The sequence below is a fragment of the Dromaius novaehollandiae genome, unplaced genomic scaffold (genome assembly GCF_036370855.1).
Source record: "Dromaius novaehollandiae isolate bDroNov1 unplaced genomic scaffold, bDroNov1.hap1 HAP1_SCAFFOLD_27, whole genome shotgun sequence".
NCBI lineage: Eukaryota > Metazoa > Chordata > Aves > Casuariiformes > Dromaiidae > Dromaius > Dromaius novaehollandiae.
In genome coordinates, this window is record NW_026991415.1 from 7,380,262 (window position 1) to 7,395,525 (window position 15,264).

At 52.0% G+C, this 15,264-nt stretch overlaps 1 protein-coding gene across 1 annotated transcript; it reads right to left on the reverse strand.

The window, feature by feature from the left end:
* LOC135326394 (olfactory receptor 6B2-like) lies at positions 1-5,475 on the reverse strand. Its single transcript, XM_064504277.1, has 2 exons — positions 5,463-5,475; positions 1-938 (listed from the first exon to the last, which is right to left on the reverse strand). Exons 1-2 carry the CDS (start codon positions 5,473-5,475, stop codon positions 1-3), a joined length of 951 nt encoding a protein of 316 aa, XP_064360347.1.
* Between the last annotated feature and the right edge of the window lie 9,789 nt (positions 5,476-15,264).

The following is a 15,264-nucleotide window of genomic DNA, read 5'->3' on the forward strand; positions in this document are numbered from 1 at the left end:
CTAGGTGCAAGCCAGAGCTTTCCTGAGTGCATTTCTCAGGGCCTCCCTGACCTCCCTGTTCCGCAGGCTGTAGATGAGGGGATTGACCAGGGGTGTGAGGACGGTGTAGGAAAAGGAGAACACTTTGTTGAGCTGCCTCAGCTGGGGGGTTCTGGGCAGCATGTAGACAATGATGAGGGTGCCATAGAAAACATTGACAACAGTGAGGTGGGAGGAGCAGGTGGAGAAGGCCTTCTGCCTGCCCACGCTGGACGGGATCCTCAGGATGGCAGCTATGATGCACATGTAGGAGGCCACTGTGAACAGGAAAGGGAAGACTAAATCCAGGAAAGATAGGAAGAAAGTTGCTATTGTAACCACCCGGGTGTCACTGCAGGCAAGCTCCAGCAATGGTTTAAAATCACAGAAGAAGTGATTAATTGCATTGGGGCCACAGAACTTCAACTCAGATATGAAAGAAATGACTACTGTGGAGATTAGCAATCCCACTAGCCAAGACGCTGCTGCCAGCTGTAGAGAGACCTTCCAGGTCATGATGCTTGCACAGAGCAGGGGCTGGCATATGGCCAAGTACCGATCGTAGGACATAACTGCCAGCAGATAAGACTCGGTAACCACAAAAGAGGCAAAAAAATAGAATTGTACAATACAGCCCTGAGCAGAGATGGTCCTGGCCCCAGTCAGGAAGCTGGCCAGCAGCTGGGGCAGGATCGTGGAGCTGTAGCAGATCTCCAACGAGGAGAGATTGCTGAGGAAAAAGTACATGGGGGTGTGCAGGTGCCAGTCTGCCACCACCAACGCAACAATGAGGATGTTCCCAACCATCGTTACCAAGTAGGTCATAAACAAGAGGACGAAGAGTGGTGTCTGGAGCGAGGGCAAATTCCCCATTCCCAGCAGGACAAACTCCATTGACGATGTGCAATTCTCCCATTCCCCTTTCTCCCTGTAGCACCTCAGCTTCCTCACTCCTCTTTGCCAGCAAGGTCACCTATGAGAAAGAGCCTTTGTTTATTTATTTGTTTCTTGTATAGAATAATCATGAAGACAGTTTCTGTCAGAGACAACATGACTCTGACACTTCTCTGACTGCATTTGTATTCTCTTACTGACCTCCATGACTAGTGAAAGGAGGGAACTAGAGAGAGTTAAACCATGCATCAACAGAGAAGGGCCTCCTAGGAGAACCACAGAGGTAAGCTGCCCCACAGAGGTGCTCATTTCCCTCTTGGGGTGGAGGTATAGGAGAGAAAGCATTCACTCAGACCATGACAGTGTCTCTCCTACACCCAAAGTTATTCCAAATAGCAAGCCCAATCCCAACCAGGCAAGAAAATCCCTTTATGCGAGTACATCATGCCAGATGCCTCATGGCACAGTCCAGCAGCTGGACCTCAGCACTGCCAGCTGTGCTCATGGGGCTCCCTGAACAGCCTTGCTAGGAGAAGGGGTGGGTGCTTCCATGGTGAGCGGTGGGTGAGATTGGGAAGGAGCATCGTTACCCTCCTGTTTGTGGAGAATGCCCAGGACATGGCTGTGTGCACAGCCAGGGAAGGTCCCTGCCTGAGAAGCACAGTCCTCTACCCGGATCCTACCTCCCAAGTGAGGTGGGGGTGCCCCTTGTCAGGACTCTGGGCAGGCTCAGGGCCAGCAAAGGCACAACTCTAACTCCACACCCACCAGCAAGCTCCCCAGGACTCTGCTCAGCTAACAAGGGCATCAGAAGAAATGTGTGGAGGGAAGAGGGAGCTGGAGTAGAAGACACCCGGGAAGGGATATGCCCGTCACCTTTCTCACTCATAGATACCACCATGCAAAGCCTCATCAGCTAAGAAAGAACAGCCCTGACTCAGAAGGCACAACACAAACCTGCAGTCCTCAGGATGAGGTGATGACCTCAGCGCTGATGGTGCCAGGAAGTGATGATCAAGGTGAGGGATCTGATCCTCTGCCTCTTCTCCAACGTGTCCTTGTCTTCCCTGAGCTCTCTGCAAACCCTGATCTGAGGATCAGGCACTGCTCTGCGCTTTCTGTCCTCCTTCAGCAGCTCCTATAGAGAGTCTCCAGCAGGAGCTGAATGCCCCAGCCCTCCAGATTGTCCTGGGGTTTATAGCACTAATGAGTCTCTGAAGGTTCCTGCTGCAGATCATCTCTCCCCAGTGACTACAGGGAGCAAGCAAGGCATAACTGGCCCTCAAAGGAGACTGAAACCTCTGAACTGCTGGAAACTTTGCAAACACTTCTGACATACAGCTTTCCCCATAATTCTGGTCACTCAAACTCTGGGACATGCTCCTTTGAAAAGGAAACTGAGGCAGCACAATCATCAGGCCTCCTCCTAAGTCATGACACAGAGCCAGGAGAGATCCCATGAATGGGATTCCCCTCACCTCCCTGCAGGCAACTGTCTGTTCACTGACTCACTCAGGTTTAGAGGGCCCTGATGGCCTGAGCTGGTCCCTCCAGCCTCCCACAATGGTGTGTGGGGAGGAAAAGGCCGAGCCCCTGGTATTTCTCCCAGCCATGGAGACTTCCCTGGGGGAATGGGTGAATCCTCCTTGGGTGCCAGGCTCCTTCCCCTGAAGGGAGAGGGCCCCCAAACCTCTCCCTGAGACACAGGGGCCTGGTGTGTGAGGGACTGAAGGGAGCAGAGCTACTGATATTTCCTCCTGGTTTCTGTCCCTCTCTCTTATCTCAGAGGTTCTCAGAGATCTCCTTTGCTCCTGTTGTCGCACCGATGGGTGCCACAGGGCAGGATTCCACTCAGTCCTGTTGGAGCCTCCTTGGTTTCTACCCTGCCTGGAAGGCAGGAGTGGCTGGCTTCATAGACACAGAAGTTTGTGCGGCAGCTTCCTGAGCATCCTGATGGCCTTGTACTGAATTGGCCCCAGTATGTTGTCGTCTTTATTTGGGACCCAACACTGGACGTGGCACTCTAGATGTGGTCTAAGGAGCACTGGGGGGTGCTCGCTCTCCTTGATCTGCTGGCCATGCTCCTGTGCACACAGCCCAGGAGGCTGTTGGCCTTTCTCACTGCCAGGGCACATTGCTGGCTCACATTCACTTGGCTGTGCAGCAGCATCCCCAGGCCCTTTTCCACAGAGCTGCTCCTGGCCAGGCTGTTGTCAGGGCTTTGGGGCCAATAACAGGCCTTCACAGGCCCCCTAACACACTCACCAGGGGCTTCCACATGCACCACCTCTCAAAGGCCCAGGAACCCATTTAAGCTCAGTTCTGAGTCTTCATTCCCATCTTGAGCTGCATTGCAGGTATGCCTCTCTGCAGCTGTGTTATAGGTATGCCTGTTCCTGGCCATGGGCCCTGTTGATCCAGACTCTGACTCCTGGCCTGACTTCCCAGCTTGACCTTGGACATGCCTAATCTCTATGGCCCTGTCCCACAATTATGGGGCTTTGTCTGACTCAGGTTACTCTCATTGGACCTGATTTTGATTGGGTGACTTGTGTTCCCAGCTTGACCTCAGACCTGCCTTGTCACCGAGAACTTGCGTGATGATCTGGAGTCTTGGCTGAACCTGGCTACCATTTCCAGGTCTTCCCTGCTCACCTTGTTTGGGTTTGGTGGGGCTGGGCCCAGGCTGGTGGAGCCTCTGCCCTTTCAACCATGTTATCACACTTGGCTCCCAGCATGCCATGCCTTTGGGAGCAGCCAGCCATTGCTGCTCCCTGTAATCTGTCCCCAGCCTTTGTTGTTGCAACAGGTTTTTTTAGTTCCCAGAGGCAGGATTTGGCATCTATTGAATTTCATGCATTTTCATGCTACCTGTTTGTCAAGACTTTTGAGGTCCCTCTTGATGGTTGCCCTGTCTTTGAGCATATTGGCTGCCTCTCACCCAGTTTGTTCACCATGAGCCAGCAGCGTTCCTGGGCCACAAGGAAGGCCAGAAGCATCATGGGCTGTCTGAGCAGGAGCACAGCCAGGAGGTCAAGAGAATGATCACCTTCTAGTCAGTATTCATTAGACCACATCTAGAACATTGCATCCAGTGTTGAGTTCCCACAAAAAGAAAGAAGCTGATAACATGGAGCGAGTTTGGCCAAGGGCCCTCACAGTAGTCAGGGAGCTGGAGCACTTGCTCTGTGAGGAAATGGGGCTGGTTCAACTTGCAGAAGAGATGGCTTTGGAGGGATCTCACAGCAGCCTTCCAATGGCTATGAGGAGGTCATCAACAACATGGAGTCAGGCTCTTGACCAGGGTGTACAGTGGGAGGACAAGAGGCAATGGGCAATGGCTGAAAGAAGAGACATCCATGCAGGAGATAAGGAAAAGCTTTTCCACTATGCGGATGGTCAAGCTTTGGAAGTGGTTGCCCAGAGAGGCTGTGCAGTCTCCTGCCTTGGAGGTTTCCAAGACCAGACTGGATGAAGGCCAGAGCAACCCAGTCTGACCCCAGAGCTGACCCTGCTGGGAGCAAGGAGACTGGGCTAGAGACCTCCTGAGGTCCCCTCCTCCACCCTGAAGGAGTCTGTGATTCTTCCCACTCTCGATCTTCTCTTCCTGATGTCAGGCAAAGCACACAGGTTCCCTGTGACAGTGGAAGCAGGCCAGCTCTCTTGTCCTCCTCCAGGCAGAATGACTCAGATGCAGGGCTTCTTGGCAGGAATCCCCCAAACAGGCCTGATTCATCCTTTGCTCCACTTTTTATTTCCTTTTTCTTTTCTATTTTCTATCCTTCTGAATTTGTATCTTTTACCATTCTGATTGTTCCCATACAGCCCACCCCACCCCTGCTTACCCTTAACTCATTGGTGCTCTTTTGGCTTAGTTTGGGGGCGTTGTTTTGCTTTGTTTTTTTCATTTTGACACAGATGAACTTTAGTCCAGAAGGCTCTTGAGAAACTCAGGTGATTCTGACAACAGAAACCTCATGAAGATTTACAAGAGAAGTGTCAAGTCCTGTGGCTAGATGGGAGTAATCCCATCTGTGAGGAGGGGTTGAGGGACCTGGGCTTCTTTATCCTGCTGAAGTGCAGGCAAAAGGCAGCAGAGCAGGAGGCTGTGACTGCTTGAAGGGTGGTTTCAGAGATGATGGAGATCTTCTTGGTGGTGGGAAGCAGCATGAGAAGGAGAAAAAGCCACGAACAGCAGCTTGCGGGGTTTAGATGTGACATTAGGAAAAGGAAATGTCACTTGTAGGGCAGTGTTGTGGTGCTACAGGATACCGAGAGGGAATACGTGTTCAGTCCCTGGCTTTGTGTTTCAAGGGAAAGCAAGTAAGGAGAGCAAGACATCAGGAGATGTAGGGAGATCCCCGGGCAAGAGCAAGGTGGGGAAGCAGGCTGGGTGTCTACAGTATGCAAGGAAACAGGCACAGGCGTGGGAAAGCATAAGGCAGGCTGTGGTGGAGGTGGCCGAGGGCACTGCCAAGGATGAAACCTCCCAACACAGCAAGGTCTTTGTCCTCTTGGCTATGGCTGGTGTCTCTGCCACCAAAGCCCACGGGAAGACACCATTCCTTCAAGCACTGTGGCCTTGCTGCCTCCTTGTCCCTTGGGAGCCCAGCAGGTGCCGTATCATGGTCCTGCAGTTGGCATTGCACACCCCCACCCACACACTGCCCCCAGGAAGAGCCCTGAGCAATGCAGGATGGAAAGCATCACCCTACCGAGGTGCTGGGTGTCAGTGCCTGGCTGCTCTGCTTGATAACACACATCAAGGTTGACTCAGCATCTGAGCAACCTGCACATTGCCTTTGCCTGCCTGCAATCAGGGCCTCCAACTTTGTGCTCTAATCAGCCCCTGGGGAGACTTTGTTGGTAACTGCCCTCAGTGGGACCTGTTAACGCTCCAAGAAACTTGGGATTTGCTTCTGACTTTAACTTCTTGAGAGATTTCTTCAGTCTCTTCTCAGCATCTGTGTTTCATGGGCTCAGCACCAGATACACCCAAGGGGTCATTAAAATGCAAAAACGCCTAAGGAGCCATGCCTCTTTCCATAATTTTCTTCAGTTCTTCCAGTCTTATGTGGCTAATTAGAAAGTTTTCAGGTGTGTATTGAAATTAGGCAGATTTCAATGAGCACCTGAAAAGGAAAGATGTTTGCTTCTTAAGCTTTCTTTATTCTTCAGTTATTGGAATAAGCGATACCCACATTCTCCAATTCATACTGACCCACTGGGTCTCCGAATGAAGACTGGACATGTAGGACAAGCAGTGTTTTTGATAGGAGACATGTATGGACAACCTTCCTCCCCAGCTCCCCAGCCCTGACAGTTCCCTCATCAGCCACTGGGGACTTAGAGCACTCTGGTTAAAAATCTAAGCTTTTTCCTCTCAAGTCTGTAGCTGAATGTTACAGCTCATGTGCACCAATTCCCACCTGCTTTCCATAGAGAACTAGCTGCAAACAGACACAGAGGTGTTCTTCTTAATAGAAAAAAAAAAAAAATTGAAACAGTTTAATAAAAGAGACTGTCCTCAAGTGTTAAGTCCAAGCTGCCTCCAGTGCCCACAAGACATAACCTTCCTTGAAATATTTTCGACAGACAGATAGGAAAGAGCAGACAAGAAACAGAACAAAGGAGCTGGCTAAAGAGACAATGAGACTGCTGAAAGACGAGGCAAGCTTCAGACTCCCAGAAGCTCAGAGCAGCAACTGGAGAGTTGAGAGGTATCTGAATGGATACAGAGCAAGGGGAGGAGGACAACTGGGCAGCTATGGAAAGTGCATAAGTCCAGAGAGTCTGATGCAAAGATGCCTTTAGAAATGACCAATTTAATCAGGACATGTGGAAATATGTGAGAGATCACTGAGGTTACATCCATAGCCTAATAGACAGAGCAGTGGAAACACAAGGTCAAGGGCAGATCAGTATTTTTTCTCCCACTTCTTCTTCCCTGTTGTTCCACTATTTCATCACAGGAAAACATTCATATTAATGAATGTTAATCCTCCTGGATGGTTTGTACCCTGCTGCATTGCCCTCCCAGGGAATGTCAGGAAGATTAAAGTCTCCCCATAGGAACCGGGGTCTTTGATCCACAGACTGCCTCAGGTTGCCTAAGGTTGCTTTTGTAGTTCTGCAACAGCTTGTGCATCTCACCTTCCTCTTGTTTTGTGGCCCAGGCTTTGCGCATTTGTGTATATTTGGGCTGCAGAATCTCAGCTGTGGTACCAGGGCTGAGTGCAGACTTGTCACAGTGAAACCTGTTCCCCAGAGCCAAGGGCGCCATGTAGGCAAAGACCAAAGTTCAGCACAGAGACCTGCTGGCGTAGATAGCAGACAGCAATGTAATGATGATATGAGGCACCCAATAAGAGAGCAAAGCCTGCAGTAGCCAAGGCCAGAGAGAAACAGAGCTGGGCCATGCAGCCATGGCAGGAGAGGTGTTTGGTGCCTGAGCTGAGTCTGTAGCATGTGTGCCCAAGGTGACTTTGCAGCACCTTGGGGCCCGTGATGGATGTGATTGGATGTCCAGGAAGGACAAGGTGCCCCTGAGAAAGGTGTCTCTGGGCCTGAACAGCCTGCGATCCAGCCATGCTGCAGCTGAATCATTAGCACAGTCCCTGCTCATATCATTGGGAATCAGAAAAGGCTTTGGGAGAGGAAAACGAGCAGGGTTTGAGAGTCTAGGCATGTGCGTGGAGACCTTGGTGTGATGTGCCTTCCATCTTTGCAGCATGCTCAGATGTAGATGGCATGGACTTTGTCTAAAGGCAGTGGTGGGGATCCATTGTCTGGGAACAGGTAGGAAAGCCAAGGTGCCCTGGGGCACTTGCACAGCAACCACTCTAAGAGGGCCTGGTCTTTCTTTAGATGCCATGCTGTACCTGCTAGAAACATGGTGGTTCTGCTGGACACCCCATGCATTGGACAGCCCTGCAGGCCTCTTGTCATTGCATTAAATCAAGTGTCTGCCCTGAATTACATTTGCAATGCTGGGATCTGCATATATTTCAGCTTCAGAGTGGGGGGAGCTCTTGCAGTAGTAGACATCGTGTCATTTCAGATGGCCAAGGAGATTCTCCACCCGGCCCCTAGCTGATGCTCCAGAAGGATGCGGGTCTCCTAGTTGCTCCATCAGAGCAAGGGACACTGGTACACGTGTTGGACCTCCTCTGGCACCTCAGGTGTCCGAAAGTGTATGTGTGTAAACAACTGATGCCCACCCTTCATCTGCATTGATCACAGTGGGAGCTTAGAAAAAGAGATTGTGTGCAGACACCCATTCTATGCACCCCAAAGCTTGGGCAAGGGGAATCCCACCTCCTGTGAGTTTGTGGAGTGCACAGGAGGCTGAATGCCAGTCCATCCCAAGGGGCTTCTCACGGGACATTGGATGTGTTGACTGCTTCCTCTAAATCAGTCCGTGAAGCACAAGTCAAGGAACTGGCTTCTTGTCTTTTGCAGGTGTCCTGTCTCCTTATGAGATGGGAGTAGGCCCTTCCAGAGTGGGACATTTCCACCTCTCTCAGAAAACCATCCTCTTTTGGATGTAGTGGTTATTAGTGACGATTAGTGGTTATTTTAGTCCACTTCAGTGGACATTTCCCTTGGGTGACCCTGCTGCCTTTCAGGAAATGTCAGCCCTGGAGCCCCGGGAACATCTCGAGGGTGCACAGGGCACAGAGAAAGTCATGTCTTCAGCTGGGCCTCTGCTCCTGAGCTGGGCCTGGCTCCTGGGACTGCAGGAGCCCATGGCAACCTGGCAGGCGCTGCAGAGAGGCAACTCTGTCCAGGAGCAGCTGCTCTTAAAGGAGCAGCAAGACTCAGGGCACTGCCTGCAGGGGCCAGGATGAGAGGAGCGACTCAGAAGTTAAAGACAGTCAGCAACAGGAGGACAACTGAGAGCTCACTGTGAGCAGAAATCTTCACAGCCCTTGACACAGTAAGACTCTGGCTGCGGGCAATGAGGCTGTGGTTCCCGGAGGGTTCATCTGAGGCTGGCACCTTCCACAGCTAATAGGGTCTGTCAGGGAGGCTCTGCCAGCTTCTCCTGTTTGGAGCAGGTGCTGCTTTAGAGCAGAGATTCCCAGCCACACCGTCAGATTGACACGGCATCACAGCTACATTCTTCAGAGGGTGGTGCAGGGGTGTGAAGCCAGGGAGTGCACCCAGGTCTGCCCAATGCTGCATTTCAGAGCAGTGTCCCTGCACCCCAGGGTGCTGTGCACCTGGGGCAGTGACTCTGCTACCTGTGAGGGTCAGCACTCAGGCTACCCAGGGAGCTCCCCATGACACTGCAGAGAGAAGCTGTGGGTGGAAGGAGCGACCTGCATCAGGGCAGGTTCATTCTCCTGTTGAGAGGGTGCTGCATGGCTCAGGGCTGCTGTCAGTGCTAGCTCACCCCCAGCACATTTTCTGAAGGGACTTTTCAAGAGGAAGGTATATGCTGGTCATACCTGCAAAGGGCAGAGCTTTCCTGCCTGAGTCTGTGCTTAGTCTCCCCATCTCTTGACAGGGCTGGAATGGAAACAGAGTTGTTTAGTTTAGACAAGAAACTGCGACTCCTGAACTGTTGCACTGAGAGATCAAAAGGTCTGCAAGGAACCTCAGCAAATCCCTTCAGCCACCCCTCTGCCTACATGCAGCACCACCATAATCTTTATTAGCCTTCTCAGGGTTGGTTTTAGCTGCTCCTTAGCACCTGCAAACCTAAAGATATCTGCTCCTGGGACAGTGCCAGGCAGCAGCGGGATGATGCATGAAAGGGAGGAAACTTCTCACAGGAAAGGCTGTGGGAGGGTGGATGTGGGCAGTTCCCTGACAGCTTCTGCAATGCAGATGCCTTCCCCTGAGCCAGCCCCTGTGTCTCCTCTGCCACCCAGCAGAGCCTCTGCCCTCAAGGCCACAGCATCCAGGGCAGGAGACACCTCCTTTGCAGTCCAGCCTCCAGGAGAGCAGATGTGCGTCTCTCCTGTATGTGCCCATTTTACCACTGCCTGACAGAGTGGCTGAGAGCAAAACCTCCTCTGCAGGGGGATGTGCACAGCTGAGTAAGATGAGGGCTTTCCTGTGTGCCCATCTGGAGGTGTTTGCATGGGAGTGAGGGGTCCAAGACCCCTTCTAGCCTGTGGGTCTTTGGGCCATGCAGTCTGTAGGGCTGGGGAATGCGCCAAGTCTCCCAAAGGAGACATCCTCTTTTGGGCAATGCACTACCCCAAACACTTTTGCCCCTCAGGATTCTCTGGTAATGGAAAAAGCCAAGGATTTCTATCCCTTCAATAGATGTGCCCCGTGTGTGGTGAGTAAGCCCCTCTGCTACAGCCCCTCTCCTGGAGAATGGGTTGTGAAGAGGTTGCAGACCCCTTCCACATTATGAGTAGGCTTAATCGGAGAGAGGACGTGGACACAGAGCTTGCCTGTATGCCCTGCCCCACAACCCCTATTGTGGCTGCAGATGTGGTGCAGGTGGTAAACTGATGTGAGGATCTATCTTAGTGGAACGGAGGCCTCTGTAATGGGTCCTGTAAGCCCTGCCTTCATGGGCCTGTTTTCCTCCTTTGCACCAAGTGGGAGCTGGTGGTGACTGACTTGGATACAGACACCTCTCTTCAGAAGGGTGAAAGAGGAGGAGACGAATTCCTCCCAGGGTTCTTCTCTTCCAGAGGCTGATGGGCTGGATGCTAATGTCATCTCTCCCTGCAGGACATGGAGAGTATTCCCACGGGGTCACTGCATGAAATCCCCCTCGCTCAACTCAGGGCATCCATCCCCAGAAACTGCCCCCCCACCCCACCTCCAACTACATGTTGCTGTTTGCTATCTCCGTGTACCCAGTGTGGCAGAGCATCTGGTGAGAGCTAAGGGTCTGAAGTTACAGATGAGTTTCAGATATGAAATGTCAGTTTTGTTCTGCAGTCATACTTGTGGTTTGGCTGGGTACCAGGGCTACGCTTGTGTGCACATCCAGAGCACTTTGGTCATTAGCTCCTTGCCTGGCCCGAGAATTGCCTGGCCAGTCATCTGCACAGATGGGAGAATAGGCTGTCATGAGTCAACAGACCACCTTGAAACTAGGTGATTGACTGGAGCTAGGCAATTAAGTATTTGACTGAGAGTTATGGCAGCCCTGCAGGTGGGAATTTCTGAAGGTTCTAGAAATTCCCCCGTGGCAAATCCTGCTGTGTCTAGTCCAATTTGTATGCCGAAATGTGTTGATCACCATCCTGGGTGGAGTGTCCCGAAGTGTCCTTGCTGCAAAAGTGATCAGATTGTGCACAGCTAAGACATTTGTATATAGTCAAATACAAAGTGTTCCTGCAGTGATTGTCACATACTATGGGGTTAAGGTGTATCAATAGCAATGAATTATGCCTGTGCTGGGTGGTCATGTGGGTCCCCAGCCAACGGGAGTAGAACTGAGCCAACCAGGGGTTCAGGAGTCTCACCTAATCCCACTGACAGCACTGCAAGGACACTTTGTCACTGCACAATGACTGACCATCCTGTTTTGATTCTGAGTGTCTGTGTAACAAGCAGGGCTGACTTCTCTGGAGCCCATGGGTTAGAGGACCCTGTTCCCCGTGGTAGACTCCAAAAGCACAGACCAAAGCACAAGCAGAGGAGGTGAAGGAAGGTCCTGCTGTTAAGGAGAAAGGACATGTGGGGAGTTGCTGTGAGAAATGCTGTGTGTTTTGTTCCAAGTCAGTCCTAACTTGTCACTATCATTTCCTCCCTGGACATTCTCCCACAGCCCAGAGGCAGCAAATGTCCAACAGCAGCTCCCTGCATGAGTTCCTCCTCTTGGCATTTGCAGACACATGGGAGCTGCAGCTCTTGCACTTCGCGCTCTTTCTGGGCATCTACCTGGCTGCCCTCCTGGGCAACGGCCTCATCATCACAGCTGTAGCCTGCGACCACCGCCTCCACACCCCCATGTACTTCTTCCTCCTCAACCTCTCCCTCCTCGACCTTGGCCCCATCTCTGTCACTGTGCCCAAATCCATGGCCAATTCCCTGAGGGACACCAGGGCCATTTCCTACTCAGGATGTGCTGCCCAGGTCTTCCTGCTTCTCTTCTTGTTTTCAGCAGAGTATTCTCTCCTCACTGTCATGGCCTATGACCGCTATATTGCCATCTGCAGACCCCTGCACTATGGGACCCTCATGAATCGCAGATCTTTTGTCAAAATGGCAGCAGCTGCCTGGGCCAGTGGCTTTCTCAATGCTCTCCTGCACACTGCGAACACATTTTCAATACCACGCTGCCAAGGCAACACAGTGGACCAGTTCTTCTGTGAAGTTCCCCAGATCCTCAAGCTCTCCTGTTCAGACTCCTACATCAGGGAAGTTGGGGTTCTTGTGGCTGGTGTTTGTTTAGCTTTTGGATGTTTCATTTTCATTGTGGTGTCCTACGTGCAGATCTTCACTGCTGTGCTGGGGATCCCCTCTGAGCAGGGCCAGCACAAAGCCTTTTCCATGTGCCTCCCGCACCTGGCCGTGGTCTCCATGTTTGTCAGCACTGACATGTTTGCCTACCTGAAGCCCCCCTCCATTTCCTCCCCAGCTCTGGATCTGGTGGTGTCCATTCTGTACGTGGTAGTGCCTCCAGCAGTGAACCCCCTCATCTACAGCATGAGGAACAAGGAACTCAAGGAGGCACTGAAAAAACTGTTTCAACTGATACCAGTTCAGCAGCTATAAGCTGCCAATCCCTCTTTGTAAGTGACTTGAATTCATCTCAGACAACTCTTGTGCTTTGGGCACTCCCTGTGATAACCAAGTTTGTACAGGAGTGTTTGAATCCATCCCACTTCTGCAGAGGCACAAACCCTGTCTGTCTGTCTGACCCAGAGGCCTTCTGTGAATGTGTCTGTCACTGTGTCAGAGCTGGCCTGTTTCTAATAAAAGGGTATTTCCTCAGTGCAGTGCTTGAAAGCTGGTTTCTTCTTCCAAAGCTGGAGACAAGAATTCACTCAAGGGCTTTCACCATGAAAGGGCCTGTTGCTTTACCAGGGCTCTCCATGGGCTCAAGGTGATGAGCTCATGGGGTGCTGTGTTAGGGAATGAGGGCTGCATTCAGCTCTCACTTGTGGGTGCCCAGTGCTCCTGGAGGTGCTGAATGATCAAACGCTATCTGCCTGTGTCCCCTATGACAGGGCTGGTGACAGATGCCCACAGTGGGGACCCTGCAGGCAGAGGGAAGGGAGCCTGGAGAGTGGTTCATGTCACCTTCAATGGAAAACACTGTGCTGCTTCTAGGGACACACCTGAACACAGCATCAGCCATTTGAAATGCCCTGTGATTGCTCAGAGCATCATCCACAGCCACAGACCCCTTGGTAGGGGGTTGTCAGGTGCAATGGTGCCCGTCCACCTGGGTCTGCTTCTCACCCCAACCACCACGGCCAGTGCAGAGTCACCCCATGGCCCTGGGGCACCACAACCCGCTCGCTCTGCAGAGCAGCACCGCCAGCTCGGGGCCCTGCGGGGAGCACAGGGGAGGGTGCAGGAACGGCCAGGCAGGCCAGCACTGATGCACTCACTGTGGAAAGGCTCTCTGAGGAGCAGGAACCTCCCTGGGGAAGAGGAAAGGAGCAATTGTGTGCTTGCAAGGAAGAGAAAATAGGGAAATCTATTTCCTTGTATGTCAACGAAGGGCAGGGGGTGGTGAGCAGAGGCATTTCTACACCTGCTCTGAGCTGGCTGCCTCCCACCTGCAGTCCCATTTCCTGGACTGGAGAAGAGTGGGGACACACTTACACTGCAGAGGTGGTCACATGGGGACTTGCTTTAGTTCAACAGAATGACATTCTGAGTGTAGCGGCAGGGCTGGCAGGCACTGGGGCCTTCTCCCTCGGTCCAGGAGCCGAGACTTCTGCCCAGTGCTAAGGGGCTAAAAAGAAAATTTTAGGTGCAGGGAGAAAGGCAGAGAAATACTGCAAGTCTCGTTCAGGCCAGACATTATGGGATCTGCTTCTGAGGGCATTTCAAAGGTGGTCATGATGTGACTCAGGTGCCTTGTGAGCCACACATTGGAGGCATCTCATAGTCTTCAGTCACCCAGGACTTTAAGGTCCCCAGTTGAAATCTTTGGGTTCCAAGAAACTCCCCCTTGGTTGGGAGGGGTGTCTCAAATCCTGATGTCCTCTATCACACAAGGGTGGCCAGGAAAAGACTCTCCTTCCCCCAGGTGCCACTGGAAGGAACGGCCTTGCCGGAGAAGGGGTAAAATCCACCTGTATTTGGAGATGTTTGCCAGTGGGACTCCTGGCCGCCATGCCCCCTCTTTTGATTTGTCTCCACTTTCTTCCACCACTTCTCCCACACAAATTTATTTGACTCTGTGAGGTGTGTCCTGGGCACATCATGCCCATGTCATGGGCAATCCGAGGAGGCTGTATCCATGGCTCAGGGATCGGGATCCTTGGCACCTCGGGATGGTCTATCTCTAGATAGGTTAGACTAGCAAAGATGGATTCTATCTCTAAAAAGTCATAATCCTGTCCATGCATCTAGAGATAGGGCAAATAACGGGTCCCCCTGGAGCTGCCTCCCTTAAGCAAGTCTGGGCACATGTGGCTGCAGCCACTTGGCAACTGGCAGAAATGCTTAAATCCCCCCCCCACACACTTTTTTTTTCTTTAATTTGTTTTAAAAGGTTTCCAGTACTGGGACCATTGACCATACCATTGTCTCAAAGATCAGTAGTCTGCCAGTTCTGCTCTTTTTTTAATCCTGCTTCTTTTTGGATGAGGCTGCCAGGATATTTCATCTGTCCTGCTGCACTTGCCCTGCTGCCTGCACCCTTGCTAATACAACCTAGGATAAGGGTGGCTGTCTGTGCTACAAGGACAGCCTGAGGACTCCTTGTCAACTTGCTGTCCACCAGGACCCCCAGGTCCTTCCCTGCAAAGCTGCTTTCCAGCCAGTCAGCCCCAGCTTGCCCTGCTACAGGGGATTATCTCATCCCAGGGACAGGACTTGGTTGAACTCCCATATCACCAGCCTGTTGCTGCCCCTCTGCTTAGCAGCACTGCCCTCCAGCAAGTCCACCACTCATAGCAATTTGGTATCATCCATGAACTGGCTGAGTGCACTCCATCCCACCCTCTGAATCATTCATAGTGACAGACAGCATTGCCTCCAGTATTGACCGCTGAAGAACATCCCTGGTACCCATTAGTCAGCTGGATCTTGCATCACTCCACTCATTAAGCCAGGTGGCCTCCAGCTCATTTCCCACACCATCCATTGCTTACTCCTCCATCCCACATCTCCCCAGTTTGGCTACAAAGATGTTATGGAAGAGCATGTCAAAGAGCTTCCTAAATTCAGGGTGTACAGCATGCACCGCAC